The 20,160-nt window shown below is 36.8% G+C and overlaps 3 protein-coding genes and 1 pseudogene across 3 annotated transcripts; 1 reads left to right on the forward strand and 3 right to left on the reverse strand.

Annotated features, from left to right (window-relative positions):
- Positions 1–6,644: 6,644 nt before the first annotated feature.
- LOC120141833 lies at positions 6,645–9,276 on the reverse strand (annotated as a pseudogene).
- A 5,519-nt stretch (positions 9,277–14,795) lies between these two features.
- LOC120141689 (protein RER1B-like) lies at positions 14,796–16,224 on the forward strand. The gene is made up of 3 exons (XM_039156486.1): positions 14,796–15,308; positions 15,614–15,794; positions 15,890–16,224. Exons 1-3 carry the CDS (start codon positions 14,965–14,967, stop codon positions 15,944–15,946), a joined length of 582 nt encoding a protein of 193 aa, XP_039012417.1. The 5' UTR covers positions 14,796–14,964; the 3' UTR covers positions 15,947–16,224.
- A 760-nt stretch (positions 16,225–16,984) lies between these two features.
- Positions 16,985–17,411, reverse strand: LOC120141690 (replication factor C subunit 3-like). The gene is made up of 2 exons (XM_039156487.1): positions 17,255–17,411; positions 16,985–17,129 (listed from the first exon to the last, which is right to left on the reverse strand). The coding sequence occupies exons 1-2, from the start codon at positions 17,386–17,388 to the stop codon at positions 16,985–16,987; spliced, it is 279 nt and encodes a 92-aa protein (XP_039012418.1). The 5' UTR covers positions 17,389–17,411.
- Positions 17,412–18,102: 691 nt separating this feature from the next.
- On the reverse strand, positions 18,103–19,728 carry LOC120141786. The gene is made up of 3 exons (XM_039156584.1): positions 18,471–19,728; positions 18,263–18,372; positions 18,103–18,153 (listed from the first exon to the last, which is right to left on the reverse strand). Exons 1-3 carry the CDS (start codon positions 19,726–19,728, stop codon positions 18,103–18,105), a joined length of 1,419 nt encoding a protein of 472 aa, XP_039012515.1.
- Positions 19,729–20,160: the final 432 nt, after the last annotated feature.

The raw sequence follows: 20,160 nt of genomic DNA on the forward strand, positions 1-20,160 counted from the left end.
AAAGTTTAGAACAGCAAGGAATCAAAAGCACGATCAATGGATGCAAATAGACAGATCGACGGCTCTGATTCAATTGACAAGCCAACTTTTCTCGCCATCCTAATTGCAATTATTGTTCCCCCCCCCCCTAAAAAGATTGAAGTTGAAGCTTGAAATTTCACTTATCGAAACATCTTCAAATGTTATTAATTGATGAATCAAGGAAGAGTTGAAGTGTGGAGGGAGAGTGCATTGTTATATACAGAGGAATTATTTTACAAATCATGTGCTGTATTAAAATAATAAAGTGATAGTTTGGTCCTACAAATATCAGTTCAACTATTTGCTCAGATACCATGAATGCATTGAGATTACAGATTCAAGTTCGGTGTTATGAGTAAATCACGTTAGGAACTTTAGAAAAAGAGAGAAAATCAAAGGACAACCACCAGGGCATGGAGTTGAACAGATGTTTTGGATTTGGTTAGAGAAAAAGAGGAAAAAGCAAAAAAAAATTAAAAAGAACCCGACAACGACCACCAAAGACAGATTGTGAGATTAGGAAGAATTGGAAAAGAAAGTTCATGTTCTTAATCATTGAAAGGGCAGACCGTTATTATGAAGTTTGAAGCATCTGATTCAGAAAATTATATACAATAATATATATAAAAAGTAAAGTCATATACAATAAATAATGGGCTTTTGAGAGAAGTGGCAGGCCAAATTCGCCCATTACGACACCTTGGTAAATTATTTAGCCTATTAGGACACCCAAGCATTTAATTTGGGATCTTCGATAAATTGAACAGTTTTCATGAAACTCGTCACACATTTTTAATGGGCAGTTTCAGTGGGCCTCACGGCCAGAATAAAAAAATATCCTGAGGGACTCGTCACTCCGGCGTGATGAGTTCCAACGACTATTTTCAGTTTGAAAAAACTAGCCGTTGGGTAGAGTAATATAAATAGAAGTTTGTGTTAGATATATTTTTCACTTGTAATCAAACATTCTACTGAGAGCAAAAACCTTTGTGTTGAAATGACATCAAGAGATGAAATGTTACGTCTTGATGATGTTCATATTTCGTCGATCGAGTTGACAACGGTAAGTTTAATTTGTTTTATTTCATTTTAGTTTTGACAAAATTATAGTATTAATAATAATTATTTGAAATAATTGTCTTAAATAATTTATTTTCAAATTGTAGCGAGAAGAACAAACCATTCGTCATCGAGGAATGACGAATGAAGAGCCACATCAGCGGATGGTGATATATCTTTCATAATCCGAATTATATGGAGTGACATTTCTTCGCGGATTTAAGGTGATGTCGGCATTATTATCGGCGTTGATTGAGCGTTGGAGACCTGTTACGCATACGTTTCATTTATCTTGTGGTGAAGTGACGATAACTTTGGAAGATGTTGCGTATCAACTTGGCGTTCCGATTAATGATATGCCATTGGTGCTTCGCAACACTTATAAGGTAAATAATGTTATTTCAAAATTATTGGGAAAAGAGGCTCCAACCGATGTCAGTGATGGGTTACGGGTACGAATGACGTGGTTGGAAAGAGAATTTAGAGTAGATGAACAATCAACGAGCAATAGGTGATATATGCAGCTCGAACATATCTTTTGATGTTGATTGGAGAGATCTTGCTACCAGATAAATTGAGCAATTTGGTGCACACTCAATATCTTCTGGTAATGAAGGATTTCGTTGTATGTCGTCAATATAGTTGGGGTTCTGCAATTTTGGTGTTTTTGTATCGTGAACTATGTAAGGCGACCGTAGTCATTAGAGGAAAAAAAGCAGATGCAGCGGGTTGTTTAGTTTTGCTCCAATCATGGGCGTAGTATCGTCTCTCGTTTATGACGCCTATTACATCCGCTCCTATAGTTTCCTCTCGCCGCAAGGTAAATTCATATATTTAAAGTTTTCACATTTTATAATATTTATTTAAATATTTTGAAAATGAAATAAATAACATAACTTTTTTAGATGGCGACACCGAATAATCGATACAAAGTTGTCAGGTGAAACCAAAGTAGATATTCTGATGAGAATAGATATCGCCGGTAGACATGCGATAAATTTTCGTATTTTTGCATTAACTTTTAAATTGTAATATTAATTGTTTAATTATACTAACATTATACTTTTGACAGTTTAATTATATGTCTTATTATGAGTTGGATATCCAATAGTGTCTACCGCCAATGTTCTTTGGAGGAGCGAACACATGGTGTGCCATAACACCATTGCTCCATTTCGCAATTGTTGTGATTTATGCCGCCGATACAGTTTTGCAACAATTTGGGTTTCACCAACCCATAGAAATGTCAATACATAACATTTACGATTTGCATAAAGTAGATGTGCGTGAGAATCATAGCGAAGATTGGCCGAGGAAGCATGCTACATTCATATATGATTGGAAAAATAGACATTTACGATTGCCTAATTGTTCCGAGGTACAACCCGAAGATTTTGATTTCAATGTTTCTCCTTACTTCCAAAATTATGAAGCAAATGAGAAACCATACTTGACAACGCCGGAGTAGCGGTCCGAGTGGGAAATAATAAAGTAAAAATATGGGGGGAAATCATCATCTTCGTCAACATCTTCATCTTATGAAGCCAATTATTATCCATTGCAAGAAAGTTATGGTAGATATGGTGCATATCAACCATCGATGAAGAGTCGAGCGGCGTGGGAAGGAAGTGGGTGGGATCAAGTGCCACCTTCACAACAATTTTTCTCAGAATCAGAAGAAAGAAGTCCATGGGATCATATTCTTTATCACAGACAATCTCAATTTGAGGCGATGACGTCAAATACCTTGAGTACTCCATCGTTTTCACCCGAAGATGTATATCAAAGTGGTGGAGTAGTGTTCGGAACACCGAAACCAGAAGAAGAGGAAAATGAAGAAAGTGAACGACCACGATGAAATCGACGAGCACTACATCATTACCATTCTACCACGCTTCGACATTGACAAGAATTGTGCAAATATAAGTAATAAATGTGTTTATTTAAGGTTTTGTAGTCAATATTTAATTGTATCAAAAATTAATTTTTAAGTAATAAATTTGTTTATTTTTTAAATTATAATTAAATAAAGTGTATTTTTGCAAAATTATAAAAACTTTAGAATTGTTTAAATTTCATTGATATTTACTGTAATTAATAAAATTGAAAAATATTAATTTTTTAAATTTTGAAGTTAAAAATAATATGAAACTAAAAACCTTTTACAGATTGTATCAATACTCCTAAAGGGAGTATCGGTACTACCTTTGTTATTTTTAAATCAACTAGTCGTTACTACCCGTTGGGTGATAACATGGGAACGTAAGTTAGAGAGAAAGAAATTCCAAGTTTCCTTTGATTCATTTTTAACAATGGCGAAATCAATGGGGAAAATATTTATGTCTCCATCTTGTGCAACGGCTATCATCATGATGTGTCTGTAGAGCCCATACAGAAAAGTGCCATCAACTTGAATCATTTGTTTGCAAAATCTAAACCCTTTGATAGCTGGCTTAAACGCCCAGAACAAGCCACCAAAAATTCTCTTTATAGGGATAACATCTCCCTCATGCTTGACTGCAGGATGAGTATAGTATCTAACAATGGTTCTAGGGATGAAAAATTATATTGCTTGCAGCAGACGTGGTAGCTCATTATATGACTGATCCCAATCGCCATACAACAAGGTCATTGCTTTCCGTTTAGCCATCCATGCCTTGTAATAAGTCGGAATATAACCAAATGTATTCCGAATGAATGCCACTAACACAGAAACAGACACTCTTGGATTTTTTCCCCACCAACAACTTCACATAAGAGCATATGACATTTGAATCTAAATGTATGTGGTATTGTGTCAAAGAGGTCATTATACATGCGTGCTCTGCATTGAACCTTGTGACTTCCCACAACATCTTTCGTTGTAGGTATGATACTTGTATCCTCTATTTACAGCCAACATTATGGTGTATACACCTTACGAAATAAGTTTTTTGATCCGACTTCGCGACATAGAATTTAAGATGAGTTTTGATACAGTACTTCTTGATTGTTAGTTGTGCCTCTTTTTTTTCAAACTGAGACCCAATAGCTAACTCAGATGACCGCTCGTCTGAATAACCCCAGTGGGTAGTAGATAACTCTTGCATATCAAATATTTCAGGATTCTGCATAGTATCGTAGTTAATGTCATGCATTGCAACTGCATAATGATACCGAGGTAAGGCTTTCACCGAACCGTCCAACAAGGTTCTCATCACCATAACTTCCATCCAGTTGAGAGGGTCCTGCTTCTTCTGTTCTTCGAGCTGGTACTGATGACGTCGGAATATCAGTTGCATTCATCGTTTTGACATACATCTCCACCATATTATTATCTGATGATTGATGAAGTCCAACCATAACAACAACATCGTCATCATCATCAAGCAGAACTTTTCCATATGTCATTGGATTTGAGGAGATCATGTTCCGATAACTTAAACATGAAACAGAAGCTCCAAGTTTTCTCTCAATTTTTTGCTTCATTTGGCGATGCGATACATCTACAGGGAACATCATATTAATCGACCTGTCTGACTTAAACACAACACCAACATCAGTTTGTAGAATTTCACCATTATAATGGATAACTGAGACGAATTTGTTGCTCATTGTTTGAAATGTTTTTGGTTAGATGAAAAGAGTTTTTTGCGTAGGAGATTGAAGATGAAAGGAGTGCTAATGTAAGAGATTGAAGATGACGAGTTCTATTGAAATTTTTAAAAAATCGACTTTTATCAACGGTCAAAAATTTGAAAATTATACCCGTTGGAACTCGTCAAGCTGACGTGACGAGTTCCATGGCCATAAAATATTATTTTCTTTTAAAAAATTAAAAAAAATACTTTTTGCGTGACGAGTTCCATGGGAACTGTTCAATTTGCCGTAGATCTCAAATTAAATATTTGGGTGCCCTAATGGCTAAATAATTTACCCGGGTGCCGTAATGGGCCAATTTGGCCGAAGTGGCATGTCCTTAACTCAACCCAAATCAAGCCACCCAGAAGAAAGGCTACGGGTTTTCCGTTTTGAAACTTTGGCAATGCATCCTCTCCATTTTTCTCGAATCTATCCAGGTAGCCTCAGTCCTTGAGCAATCTGGCCTAGAGAGCTTGTGACGAGATGGAGACGGTGATCACTCTAGCATATAGAAAAATGTGGAATTAGTTGGTTTAGGTGTATGATAACATGTGATGTGGAAGTTCACAAGGAGATTTTATCGTTGACTTATAACTCTCATCTTTTGAATTGAATAAAATGTCGTTGCACAAGGAGATTTTATCGTTGACTTATAACTCTCATCTTTTGAATTGAATAAAATGTCGTTGTTCGATATAAGTCTCATTAAAATAATAGAGATAATTCTAAAAGAAAGTGAGAAAGAGAGGAGACATAGTTCCTCCTCTAAACTAGAAGATGTTGATATTTATTTTCTCTGTGCACGATGTTACAAGTGACATAATAATGTAAGAGGGAAACAACTCTCCTTTGACAAATTTCGTATAGGTCACAGTGGTCTTATCCTTTTATCGTGTTATTTATCTTGTAAGAATGTAGCTTCTCTAAAATGATCTCTTTACATAGGAAGAGAAATACAACACTTATTTTTTTTAATTAAGCTAAGATGATTACAAAGTAATATATGTTTTAAATACATTCAAGCATATGACAATAAACGCCCAATCACTGATGTTCGAATCTATAATCTTTAAAGATAATAATGATTCCTTTAACTACCGAGGTAAGTTGGTTTGTGCAAAAATACAACACTTACCCTCTTAATATATGTCACGTTACATATTAATGTGACTGTTAATCGTCTATAAATTATTAAATTATTTAGATCATGTGAAGTGAATGTATATTAGGCTCAAAGATTATTTGAGATGATTCTCGAATAGTTCATTATGAGTAGGATGTCTAAGGTAGAAGATTCATTTCGTACTATAATTTTAATGTTGTTGATCCCTCTTTCTTCAGTTTCAGTTGCGGAATATTTCACGAATTGATATCTTCGATCACATTATAAGATAAGTTTTCATCCTTTTCATTTTCTATCTTGCTCTATTTCAGTTTATAAAATACTAAAGAAAAGATACCAAGGATGTTGCGGTGAAGCAACCAAAATGAAATAGATAACCCGTTGTGGTTCAAGAATCGATGGTCGCTGTAAAGTTTGAAAAAGTGGCTGAAAATAATGAAATTAGAGAGTTGTTTAAATATCGTGATCTGCTAAAATAAATCATTAGTACACCTTCAAAAGGGTTTTGGGTAAACACTGCCAGTGGAATTAGGGGTTCATATCGCGACGGCGATAGAGGTTGATTTTATCTACCCTTATATTCACTCTTGAGGCTGGACTTCACCTACCACCTAATGAATTCCTTAACAAGGTGTTGCAGTTTTATGGAATAACTCACCAGGATCTCTTAGTGATTACTTATCAATTTTGTTACCCTTCATCGGGAACGAGGTTGGAGGCCCTCTTTGAATGCCTTGAGAAATATGTATTCTCTCATCGTCTCCGGCAGAGGCTTTGCAAACAAATAGTTAGTTTAAAACTTTTTAATTAATGAAATGAATTTTCATTACGAACTTGCATACATCATACTGTCAGCACATTTACTTTATTGCCGGTAAACATAACAAAACGATTCACTGCTCAGTTACAACAACAAAAGACTACCTTAGGATATCCAGTTGCCTGACCAGTTTTGCAACTATCAGGTTCAACTTCTAAATCCAGAGAAGATAGCCGTAGCCAAATGCCTGTGTCAGCAATATGATTCAATTTAAACACTTCAGCGAGGCCATACCCCAAAATTATTGGAACTGAAAAGCATCCATTCTCTGTAAATCCGCATATCATAACAAAATTATCCAGTAACATTGAATCCCAAGAGAATTTTCCTAGAAAGGAATTATCGACTCCTATGCAGTTTTTGGGACTTTATCAGGGAGAACATTATCAGGAAGGATAAGCTCAGGAGGTATCTCACGAACAACCCCAAGCATTGAATCATACTCTTCGTCACGACGAGCAAATTTCTTGCGCAGCACCTTCTCAAATTCAATTTCATCAAAGCTCTTGGCATTTTCTGCTGCATGAACTCGCGCTAAATTGGAATAATTTAAGGCTGACTGTGAAATGAAGGCCATCTCTTCTTCCGTCAGCTTCCTTAGGAACTTTGCTGGGTTTCCTCCCCAAACCTGTAAATTACAAAGGCGAAAATCTGTTACCAAGTGTAGAATAGCTGGATCAAAGCATACCATTAATAATGGCCTTCAAAGCTTCATGCCAGAGTAATATAAGGTTTCCTATCCCTCCAAAACACCCAAGATGTATGTAACCTTCATACTAACTGGTATGAGAAATGCAGGTTGTGTCACGCTTCCATTTCAAAGCAGTACAGGCAACCAGAACAACAGCAATCTCGACCATTTTGCCAATAAATCTTATCTATTGCTACACACCTACTCATAGAGTACTAACTAATGCATCTAATTTCAAAAGACCCGTTATGTCTATTTAAAAAATAACACAATTACCTATTTCATATTTATATAGAATCTATTATATTTGAAGCAAGATTAACACCCCGAATGTCAGTGAAGAAGTGTCCACAAACCTCTCCAAATGGGATCCTAGTGTTCTGCCTCACAAGAGCTCCAGCAGCAACCATGGCATGCTTCTCAACATAAACTCCATCTAATAGGGTAGCCCCCATACCAACAAATGCTTCATCCTCAACGGTGCATCCATGTAAAACAGCACTATGACCTGTCCAATTTTTATCAGTAATTACATCTTCAATTAAAACTGCAGATAAGCACCACTTTAAAGGACAGGTCACTCACCCACAGTAACATTACTACCAATAATAGTTGGTAAAACCTTCCCGCTCAAGTTAGATTTTGCAACATGAACAATCTTGGATATTTGTCCCAGATCCAATGCTGATGCTATTGACATCACCTGCACACATAAAAAAGTAAGGTTCAGAAAAGAAAAATCAACATTAACTTAGCATGCGACAACACACAGAGATGAGACAACACTGGGAAGATACAAACTAATTACTCGGAAAGCTTACTGGGATATGAAATTGAGAACATTTACATCAATCTCATTTTCAATAGGGGAAACAAAAATGGAGGGATCAAGTTTCGGTCATGAATTTTTGAAATTTCTTATTACATTCAAAAGCTAGATAATTTCTAGTGGGTTTGTACTTATATTCTTCTTAAGAACAATATGATCCAACATGTAGTGAATTATATCTGACATCAAATGAACTTAACTATTTTGGTCGTTAATTACAAGTTTCTAACAAACTACAGCTAACTTAACTAATTCGGTACTGAGAGCTCAACATAAAAGAACATGGATATCATGTGCTAAGACACATTCTTTCATCTAACCACATTATTGCGTTAAATTATAAAACATCATCAGTGTTCTCAAACATGGATCTTGTTAGTAAAATGTTTCATCTTATGAATGCGACACGCAATACATCATATCCCTTAAAAAGAAATCATGATAAGATTCAAATCTCCAAAAACATTTGTTGCGCCCACAAAAAGGTAACAAAGCACCATTAGCTTCAGTTTCCTAAGAACGAGGCTAGTTGAACTCTAAGATAAACGAAACTCTAAAATTGGACAAGAGCAGTAAATATACAATTGGAGTGTCAACCTTTCATCAATTAGTTAAAAAAAATACCGCTTACCTCTCAGTACGCATCCGTACCAGATAGAAGAACCTCGTCCGACCTGAACATCGCCGATGACAGAAGCGCTAGGTGCCACAAACACTCCCTATCAACAGCAGGACCTTTGTCAAATACGTTCATCAGCGTCCGATTGATGAAAGAAATGGTTATAATATCACGAAATAAAAGAGTTGCATCTAAAAATGAAGCACAAATTCGTAGGGAATTCAATCCAAAAGTAAAATTGAATGAGAAGGTAGGGTTTTACGGTACGTACGTTGTTCTTGGAAGTAGTAGTTTCCTTGGAGACGGCAACCAAGGCGATCGAGGGCTTGGCCGGTTTCTCGGATCCAGAAACCAACGGTGTAGATTGCTTTTCCCAGTGTTCCCATTTTGTTCTTCTGATGCTCTACTTCAGATTGATGGAGAAAATTGTTTTTCCTTTAATTTTAGAAGACGATTTGAGGGGGGTTTCATAAAAAAAAATTCAGCTGAGAAAGTGACGCTTTGTAACCGAAGAAAAATGGAGATAGAGTCCCAGCCTTCAGCGACCACCTTCTCGTTCCACACGGTTACTTGTCCTATAGTTCTCATTGCGAATCAGTCACTTTCTGCTACGTGTTTTCTTCTTTCAGTAAGCTGCGATATGTGAAAGATAAAATAACTTACGGAAAATGTATTATAATATATTATTTTAATTAATTTTTTTGAATTTATAAAACTAATCAACGAATTTACAACGTGATTTTAAATTCATAATATGAACTCTAATTTTGTAATACAAGTAATTCGTAACGCGAATTTAATTCGGTTTACCGAAATTATCGTAATTGAGTCGCGCTTTGCAGGATTCGAGTTGCGAAATTGGCGAATTCGAGTTGTGAAATTGGCGAATTCAATTTTTTCTACCGTGTTGACCTATATCGATAATTGAGTTGCGAAATCAGAATTCGAGTTACGAATTTGGTAAATTCGTGTTGCGAATTTAGAAACTGTGTAGCGAAATTGGAGTTCGTGTTGCGAATTTGAAATCGCGTTGCGAATTCGTTGGTAATTTTTACAAATCCAAAAAAAATTGGTTAAAATCGTATATTATAAGGTATTTTCGATCACTGAAGTTATTTTTTGTATGTGAAATGCTATACGTTTGTTTTTTCCTTTTAATTTAAATATTCTTAAAGGAAGATTTATTTAGACTTAATATAAACAATTTTCTTTTTTAGTGTTTATATTATTTTTCGATTCATTTAGGTGATTGACGTTATAAACGTTACTATTTTAAGTGTCTGACTGTAACGATTATTAAAAAAATTTGTTTAGTGACATGTGTCATATTTATATAATACTAAAATTTAATTTAAAATACAAAACTTAAAATTATAATTTTAAAAAAATATAAAATTTGAAAACTTTAATTCCAATCCATATACCAACTCCAGTCGCTTTCCTTTGTCACCGTCGTTGTTGTCAACTGAATCTATCCCCGACTGCGCCTCTACCAGACGAGCAACCACTCTACCCGCCCGACGAACAACCACCGATGAACCCCAATCACAATTAAAATCCGATGAACGGAATGAAAAAATCGTGACATTTGCAAAACTTCAAGAGACTCGAAAGAAAAATAATTTAGACACATAAATGAGAAAAATATATAATTTGAATGATTTTTTATATTAAACATTTTATTTAAGTAAAATCTGTCATTTTATAAAATTAAATATTTAAATATATATTATGTCAAAAAATTAATTTTAATTGATGTAAAAATATTTTTTAATTGAGTAAGATTCAATAATAGAGTATGACGAGAATTTATTATGATGCAATATAGATATAAAAAAGTAAAGATCATATAAAAAATTAGAGAAAGACTATTTAATTCTTGAATTTTATATTATTGACTTCAGTTATATCTATATAATTTTCAATTTATAGAACCAAATAGAATCAAATTATAATTTTGATCTATGTAGTTTTACTTTTTAAGAGTATAGAAAGGCGCAACTGATTAAGAGTGTTTTTCATTATGATTTACTGATTGAATTACTATCTAGGACTAATGCATGCATAATCAAATATGGCTTTTAAAAGTGCGACTATTTGGACAAGTTTTTGTCTTATGTGCGAGATAGGGTGTCATTTTAAAAATTAATCTTAACAACAACAACAACAAAACTCAATTCTCATATGCAATGGGATAAGGGGAGGTAGGGTAGTAGGCTGCCCCCAACGCCAAGTTGAGAGTAGCTTCTGTGGAAGACCTCCGGCAGTCAGAAAATAAAAAATATAGAAAAAAATGTAATGCATATATAAATAAATACATAAATACATAGTTGAACAGTATTCATATGTAGTCATTAATATCCTATGCGCGTCTTTAATGTGAAGTAATCCCTACAAATAAAACCCTGCGAAAACATCTCTGCATATAGACAGTAAAGTTAGAACCGGCTAAATTTAAAAGAGGAAACATGAAGAGAATGATACACAGAAGCCAACGATAGCAAGCCCAGTTCTAAGCCTTCATAAATACCAATAACATAAACGTATAAAAAGTAGAAGTCATGGAAATTACTACAAAGGCATTAAAAGAAGACAGAGATGATACACCCTAATGATGTGACCCACACTACTCGACTACCCTAGTCTTAAGTCTTCATACTTTCCTATCAGAGGTCATGTCCTTGGTAAGGGCTAAATCCATCAAATCAGATCTCAAGCAGTCTTCCACTTCCGCCTTGGTCGTCATCTCCTTCTGGCACCGTCGACTGTAATCGACTCTACCCTTCTGACCGCATCCGACGGTAGTCGCCTAAGGACATGCCCAAACCACCATAGTTTTAGAGGTACCTTCTTGTCACACAAAACTCCAGTAGCGGCCCTCGCTTTAGCCATCCCGCCTTTATACGGTGTGTAACGTCATCATCTACACCCCCATCTTTATGTATCATAGACCCTAGGTACTTGAAACAATCCTTTGAGGGGAGAACGTGTCATTCTATGCATACTTCTACATCTTCATCGTTTTGGTTCCCACTAAAATTTGAACATAAATACTTTGTCTTTTCAATATTGATCCTTAGACCTTTTTCTTCCAAAGTAGTCTTCCAGGTAGCCAGTCTACTATTCAACTCAGATTTTGTTTCAGTAACTAGGACAATTTCGTCAGTGAAAAGCATACACCATGGTACATCGGCTGGTGTCGCACAAAAGATGTCGTCCATAATCAAGGCGAAGATGTAAGGGCTAAGGGTTGACCCCTGGTGGAGTCCGATTTCCACCGGAAATGCCTCGGTGTCGCCAACTGTAGTCCTGACGAATGTAGTAGATCTACATTACATATCACGAATCGCCCAGATATAAGCAGTTGGGATCCGTCTCGTTTCCAAAGTCTTCCAGATCGTATCGCGGTGAACACTATCATAAGCCTTCTCAAGGTCAATGAACGCCATGTGAAGATCTCTAGAATTTTCCCTATATTTCTCCATAAGCCGTCGAAGTAGATAAATCGCCTCCGTGGTAGACCTGCCTGGCATAAAGCCAAATTGGTTTTCCGAAACCCTAGTAACTTGTCTCAACCTTGCCTCTATCACCCTTTCCCATAGCTTCATGGTATGGTTGAGTAGTTTAATACCTCTGTAGTTACCACAACGTTGGGGATCTCCTTTATTCTTATAGATTGGTATCACCGTAGACTCTCTCCACTCCTCTGGCATCTTGGAAGTCTCTAAAATAATATTAAAGATGTTGGTCAACCACTTAACTCCCTCTTCTCCTAGGGCCAACCACACAGTAATAGGAATTTGATCAAGACCGACAGCTTTGTCCCTTCCCATCTTTCTAAGGGCCATTTTGACTTCCTCAAACCCAATCCTACTTGTAGGGCAATCATTGGCCGTAGTATGATGGTCGGCTGACCCATCCACGGTACTATCTTTACAGGGAGAGGCACCGTTATTAAATAAGCCAAATAAGTAACTACCCAAACCCTCTTAATATCATTATCTTTCGCTAAAAGAACACCATTGTTGTCCTTAATAAACCTAATGCTACGTAGATCATTTTTCCTATTCTCCCTAGATTTTGCAAGCCTGAAGATGCCATTTTGTCATTCCTTGGTGTCTAATCTCTTGTACATTTCCTCGTATGCCTTATCCTTTTATTTAGCCACCGTTTTCTTGGCTTCCCGCTTTGCCTCCTTGTATCTTTGTTTAGCTATCGACCTTTCTGCGTCGTCATTGCATTGTAGAAACTCCTTGAAGCAAGTTTGCTTTGTCTTCACCTTAGTTTGAACTTCGTCGTTCCACCACCACGATTCTTTATGTTCCTTGGGCTTCCCTGTCGACAACCTCAGGGTGTTTTTGCCCACCTCTCTGATGGAATTTGCCATATTTTTCCATAACAAATCTGCATTATTTGAGTTTGTAGTTCCAAAACCATGTATTAGACAAAAGCTTACTCCTAAATTCATCAGTTGTCGCTTCATGTAAGTTCTTCCAAAGGATCCTAGGTTTACCAAGTTTAGCCCTCCTATGAGTGCTCCACCCGTGGGGTACGAGGAACACCAAAACCAACAATTTGTGTTGTGATGCACATGCCTCTTCAAGGAACACCTTACAGTCAATGCAAGCCCATCGATCCCAATTTCGAACCAGGATGTAGTCGATTTGGGTACAATGTCCCCCGCTATGAAACGTAATCAAGTTCGCATCTCTCTTATTAAAGAAGGAGTTAGTGACCACCAAATCGTGTGCACAGCAAATTCAAGCAACGTACGCCCCTCATCGTTCCTGCTACCATAACCGAAACCCCCATGAACACCGTCATACCCGTCGGTTGCACTACCTATATGGCCATTAAAGTCTCCCCCTATGAAAACTCTTTAGTCCTCCGGAATGCTCCTAAGTACATCATCTAACTGATCCCAGAAGCAACGTTTCTCCCCTCCCCTAGGCCAACGTGTGGGGCGTACACTGAAAAGACATTCACTACTTCCGCTTCTATAATAACCTTAATCATCATGATCCTATCCGGTATCTATAAACTTCAACTACATTTTCCTTGAGTCTAGAGGATACCAAGATACCCACCCCATTTCTAGCGTTATCTACGCCTGATACCACAACTTGTACCCATTACACTCTCTGGCGCGAGCCCCTTTCCACCTAGTCTCCTGTATACACACAAAATCTATTTTTCTATTATTAAGTACGTCGGTCAGCTCCAGCAGCCTGGCATTTAATGAGCCAACATTCAACGAGCAAACTCTAAGTCTAGTCTCATTGTCACCACTTTGTCGAGCCCTCCCCCTATACGCCCCATTTGATCTAAGAAATAAATTTTTAAATGCTAATATTTGTGTAAATAGGTCTTTCTTACCATTTATTGGTTTATATTTTTCTAAAATATCTTTAAAACTCGATCAAAAAATTAAAGGAAAATGATTCTGATATGTAATCTTCATCGTTCGACTAGCGTAAAAGCATGATAATGATATATAACATATCTCTTCCTTCTTAGTCTTCACATTGCTGAGATTTAAAAGAAAATATTTCATAGTCAGACAATAAAAGAGAATTTAGAAAATCAAGGTTTTTTACATAAAAAGGTTAAGACTCTTTCGTAAATCCTTTTAGAAAATAAATGCTCAATCATAATAATATTAATTATTTCATTGTTGGGTGATAAAATATAGTAGTCTATCTTTTATTTATTTTTATCTAATAATAATCATATTTTAAATATGATTATTAATATAAAATGAAGCTTTAAATATTTTTTAAATAAGAAAATGGGTTATTAGGCGAGACGGATCGGTAGAACGTTGGGCAAAAGAGGTTTGATTACAAACTTTGCACGGCCCCCAAGGAAAGGCCACAAGGCCCAAAACCACACGATTTTGGTCTCTCTTTGATTGTCAGTTTGTCACGTAGCTCCTAACTTTATTCATACAGAAATTTGGGAACCCTTTTTCACAGTTATTTGAAAGAAAAAAAATGGCCTTGTTACCATATGTACCTCAAGGGTTAAGAACCTTATTTGAAAGATGATGGAAAAACCAGAGAATCCAGAAAAGTCTTGCTGAAAAATACTTGCCCGATTTCAACTCGAAACCATAACATACGTAACTCTCAAAGACTCAAAACTTTCTACCTTCAGACCACTAACTTTTGTGTCTTTTGTTATGGAGGGGTCGGAAAGTGACGGCGGTGTTACGCCGATTGCGAAGTGGAAGAACGACTTCTCTAGGACATTCCAGTATTACCTCGATAGGTCAACGCCGCATACGATAGAAAGGTGGCTAGGGACGTTGGCGGTGGCGATGATCTACGTTTTACGGGTTTACTACGTTCAAGGGTTTTACGTAATTTCATACGGTTTAGGGATTTACGTATTGAACCTCTTGATTGGATTTTTATCTCCCAAAGTTGATCCCGAGCTTGAAGCTTTGGATGGTGCTTCGTTGCCAACCAAAGGTTCTGATGAATTCAAGCCCTTTATTCGTCGCTTACCTGAGTTCAAGTTCTGGTAATTCCTTGTTTTGCTGTTTTCTTGCCCAACTAAGATTATATTAGAAAATTCCCATTTTGACATGATAAATCAGCATTATGTTTCGAAATTTGGACGCTGCTAATTGGAAATTTTACTATATCAGTTAGAGGTGAAATTAGCTGTTTTGTGTATAGACGTGAACAAATTAGCTGTTTTGCTTGTGGATTGATTTGATTTATTCCATTTACGTAAGTTTTAAAGTTTTCCGATTTCTATTCTTTTTGCTTGTACACTGTTTTTTTTTGTAGTATTTTTACGCTAATTTTTAATTTTGGTCTCAGGTATGCCATCACAAAGGCCTTTGTAGTTGCATTTGTATTGACTTTCTTCTCCATGTTGGATGTACCTGTTTTCTGGCCAATATTGTTGTGCTACTGGATATTTCTCTTTTTCCTCACAATGAAACGCCAGATTCTGCACATGATCAAATACAAATATGTGCCCTTCGATATCGGAAAACAGGTATTAACCGACTAACTTCAATTATTGCCTTGCGTTCGGTTTCAGTTTTCCATTCTTCTTGGAACTTATAGTATAACATCTATCCGTATTGGCAGAGGTATACCAATAAGAAGTCTGCAAGTAGTAGTGGTACACAAGAAACTGAAGGGTGATCACTGATCATAGAAGGGAAAACTTTGGATAACAAAAGCAAAAATAGAACATGCATGTATTGGAGTTTAGAAACTGTCTGGATAGATTGCTAAGGTTTTAGTTCGGGGTTCTCATGTATGTAGTTGACCAGTTGTACTACTTACTGATATGTGGTGAAACTAGGCAAAACATATATAGCCAACATGAAGGTTTTAGTTAACCACTTGTACCTATACTTTTCTTTCCTTGTGCACAAAGTTTGGGTTTGGGTGGAAATCTTAATGAGACTTGATTGCCACCATCATCTACTATGTTATTCACACTTTCATCATATTTGTGTCGGACATAAACTCGAGTTTGTAACATATATATCATATTTGAGCTCGATCGTTCTTATCTTATCCAACGGATAACATATTTCTACGAGAACAAAGATTTTCAGTATTTACTAATTGCAACAAAATGATTTGAACAAAGGCATAGTTAGCCCCAATGTTACACACACTGACCATTGGCAGAACTCTTCCTATGTATGCCTATAAACTTGGCCACGAACTCTGCCAGGAGAAAAAGAAAAAGGAGCATAAACAGAGGATTCTTCTCAGAATTTAAGGCGATGAAAAAAGAAAGAAAGCATCATAAGAAATGACAAAGTTCACCTTCTAATTTCAACAAAGCACTTGTTCCCGCTGGGAGTCTCTTTTCCTGGAACAAATAAACTTTAAGTTACTTTTGCTTGTCTGCAAAACAATGCGACAATTTCAGGAACTAAACTTACGTAGTAAGCATGCCAGTAATAAAGTTCTCTTTTTAAATCGGCTTCAACTTTCTTTAAAAACTCTTCTACCAGTTTCTGCGGCTTGGAAGAAAACAACTATATCAGAGCAAAAAATTAGAATTCTTAGCAACTTTTCCCCCCATTTAATGGTTTCAAATTCATCACCTGAAGGATCAGTTTAGGATGAACAAAAGCCCCAAGAAGCTTTTGAAGCTTTGTCCTTCCAGAAGGTAAGCTGACGATAATATGGAGTGTCACTGCTGTTTTTTTTTTCTTTTCTTTAAAAGCCAAGATAATATTTCAAAATATAAAAGCTAAAAAAAACTTGCCTTTTATGCGATGGATCGGCCAGGATTTCGGTTGCAAGTTCCTTCACGACCTCTTCCCATCCAAGTGGAATAGGCTGGTCATCGGCAAAAGGATAGCTGCAATGGCAGAGTATACCATTCACACGTAATAAAAAAATATGGAGCCTTACATGGGTAAAATGGATTACTTCTGTCTATTTATTGGAAACCTAGAATCTAGTCAGGATTTGCTAAGTTCTTACTTGTGTGCTTTGCAGGCTTCAAGAGCCATGATTGCTTTCCTCAGGTTTTGCTTTGATTTGGCAGCAATCTTAGCAGCAAAGTTCATAGATAGCTCAAAGTCTTCTTTCCTTGCAATCTGAATTAATACCTCCATGATCTGCGAAATCAGCAATTTTAACGATGACTCAATTAGATTTAAAGCACTTAGTAAGGCATGTTCTTATCTGATCAACCCCATACACAACATTTCATATGCCTGAACTTAGCTATAAGAATTTAATTAACTGCAGAACTTATAGGGATACTTACCTCATGAGTTACCGGAGCATTGACTTTAATGACTCTGCAGCGACTCGTTACCGATTCTAAGATATTTACATCATCTTCACAGCAAATAATGAATTTACATGAATCCGAATGACAGTCCATGATCCATTTGATCAAGTGACGAATATTGTCTGGTGCCTTGTCAACATCATAAAGAACCAGAACTGAAATAAACATTGAACCTTATTAGCTTTAAGTTGATTACTTTAAACTATCAAAAGGAGGTTTGATTATGCATATGGAAGAAAACTAAGAAAAAAACACAAAACCTTTGTAGTTTGTCTTGAAATTATCATTGCTGACTTCTGGGGTAGTTGTATAATTGGTGCTTATTTCCTTAACTAATCCCATTAATGCATATTTAGCATTTGTTTCCTTGGTCACATTAAGCTCAACATGATGAGCACTTGAAGCAATTGGGATAATAACTTGCATTGCCCTTTTTTCCTATCAACATATTCATATCACAAGGTGTCAAATTCTAAAATCAATGGTGATGGTCATCTTTAGGCTTGACTTAGTATTCATTAACTTTGAGGCTTTATTTAGTATTTTCTACCTGAACGTGGAATTGTCTCAATTCATGAGATACCTGTAATGAAAAGGGGAAAAAAGAAGAAGCTAGAGTTAGCTTAGGCATCTAACGAACTTCCAAATCTGCGAAAGAATCCGGTATCGTTTTGTGTTGGAAAAAAACGTACATTCCAGCTAGGGTCTCCGTATATTTCACGTAGGAAAGCCATTGTTAGTGCTCTTTTCCCAGAACCAGATGGTCCTTTGAACAATATATGAGACAACTCTGATGAGATACCTAAAAGTTTACAGTAGAAAATAATTTTTTCCATCTTCCGAATTACTTGCATTGCGAACTAAACATTATTGGATCGAAAATTAAGGAACAAAAATAACTTTTAGGCGGACTTACAAGTTGCTTCAGAAGCTGAGCTTCTTGTTTGTGACAGGTGAATCCATTCAAAGAAGTTGGTTGGTATTGATCAGCCCAAAATTTCCTCAGTTTTTCAACAACGAATGCCTTCCCGATGAACGAGGCCTCATCGAAGGTTTTTTCTCTTTTGGGTGATTTCTTTGAGGTTCTGCAGGATCCTCCTCTCATCACACACGCAAACCAGGTTTCGCTTTGGCTCTTTAGCATTTTGGCGGCGAACTTGACTGAGTTTAAACTACTCTCACTACCATCACTTATCTTGCTATTTTCAACACTGAGCTTACTACTACTCTGTCTGCTAGTAGCTGAACTTTGAGTCACAGTTGTTCTTGATAAACCAGTGCTGGATGACGATCCTCGAGCTTTTAGATTGACATTTCGGTTCGCTATCGATCGTTGATGGGGAGGATTATCTTTCTTTTGCTTTGCCAAGGCCGCAGCATCACGAGAAAAGAATATATCACCAGGTGAAATGGACTCTGTGCTTTCGTACGTAGGAGCAGTATATATAGGACTTTTAGAAATCTTTGCATTTGCAACCATTTCATTGATTTCACCTACCGATGGTTGTTTCACTGGGGGAGCTTCTCTTATCTTATGAATAATGTTCTTTCCGATTGGGGACGGTGTCCTTTCCCCTCTTTGTCTCGGTGGTGCACTTGTTGATCGATGACTATATTTCAAATCTTCACTCCCTCTTCCAGCCCCAACAAGCTGCCCAATCGTTTTTATTTCATCTCCTGTTGGACTTCCACGACTTTGCTTCCTGTTCAAGCCAGTAATCGCGCCATTTCCCTTTTCATCATTCAATGCATGCTCCACTCTCCCGGGTTTATAAGGAGAGACATGCCGTCGATATTCGGATTTCGGCAAGGGGCTTATGTTCCGGCTGTCATCTCTCCTCGTCTTGTAAGGAGACTTGTTGGCATGTCTCCTTGGGAGGGGAATTTTTCTAGGTGGAGACCCTTTATCATATTCAATCTTTGAAGGTTGTCTTCGGCTGAGTTTCGCAGGGCTAATGTTTCTCGGCAAATTGGACTTAATTTTGCCTGCCTCGCCAAGATCAGATGTTCCGCTGTTTTGGTTATAATGATCGTCCCACGGACTTTCATGCCATTCGACCTCTGTATCCGATGGCTCATAACCACTTCGCTTTAGCTTCGACGGAGCCGATGAATGAGGCTGAGAAGCTTTCTTGTTGCTTCTTGATAAGTTCTCCATTTCTCCAAAACTGAAACCAAAACTCTAAGCCAACTGAATCTTACAATGTTTTTAGAACAACGTTTAATAATGTCCGAGAGATTATCTAAAGAAACAAGTACTAAGATGATTGCTAAATTCAAGGAATCCGGTGGTTACAAAGCAAATGCATCGTCGAAAACTATGCACTTGAAAGGGACTGTCGAAAGGCTTTATTAAGCAAATTCAGAGCTTCCATTCTCTTTGTTTACTGTAATCTCTAAGCTGTCTTCGATGATGCCTTTTTGTCTCATACCTGGTGATGGACAAATAAGCTTTCTAGTTAGAGTTCAATTCCCGAATCTACTATGTGCCATTGTCAACTCTTAAAGTAGATTTCGAACCAGTTGGGCTTAAATATATTTAGTATTTTGTTGGAGCTCAGAAAACAAGGTCAGAAACTTTTGGCTGCAT

This window comes from Hibiscus syriacus, unplaced genomic scaffold (genome assembly GCF_006381635.1).
Source record: "Hibiscus syriacus cultivar Baekdansim isolate YM2019G1 unplaced genomic scaffold, ASM638163v2 tig00110813_pilon, whole genome shotgun sequence".
NCBI classification, from domain to species: Eukaryota; Viridiplantae; Streptophyta; class Magnoliopsida; order Malvales; family Malvaceae; genus Hibiscus; species Hibiscus syriacus.

Excerpts from the sequence above, each read along its gene's own strand:
- LOC120141689 (XM_039156486.1), top strand. The coding sequence starts at position 14,965 with ATGGAGGGGTCGGAAAGTGACGGCGGTGTTACGCCGATTGCGAAGTGG. Across the intron at positions 15,309-15,613 it reads TTACCTGAGTTCAAGTTCTG|GTATGCCATCACAAAGGCCT; the intron begins GTAATTCCTTGT and ends TTTTGGTCTCAG. Across the intron at positions 15,795-15,889 it reads CCTTCGATATCGGAAAACAG|AGGTATACCAATAAGAAGTC; the intron begins GTATTAACCGAC and ends CCGTATTGGCAG.
- LOC120141690 (XM_039156487.1), bottom strand. The coding sequence starts at position 17,388 with ATGGAGGTATTAATTCAGATTGCAAGGAAAGAAGACTTTGAGCTATCT. Across the intron at positions 17,130-17,254 it reads GAAGCCTGCAAAGCACACAA|CTATCCTTTTGCCGATGACC; the intron begins GTAAGAACTTAG and ends CTGCCATTGCAG.
- LOC120141786 (XM_039156584.1), bottom strand. The coding sequence starts at position 19,728 with ATGGAGAACTTATCAAGAAGCAACAAGAAAGCTTCTCAGCCTCATTCA. Across the intron at positions 18,373-18,470 it reads ACTTGTAAGTCCGCCTAAAA|GTATCTCATCAGAGTTGTCT; the intron begins GTTATTTTTGTT and ends GTAAACTTTTAG. Across the intron at positions 18,154-18,262 it reads ACGGAGACCCTAGCTGGAAT|GTATCTCATGAATTGAGACA; the intron begins GTACGTTTTTTT and ends TTTTCATTACAG.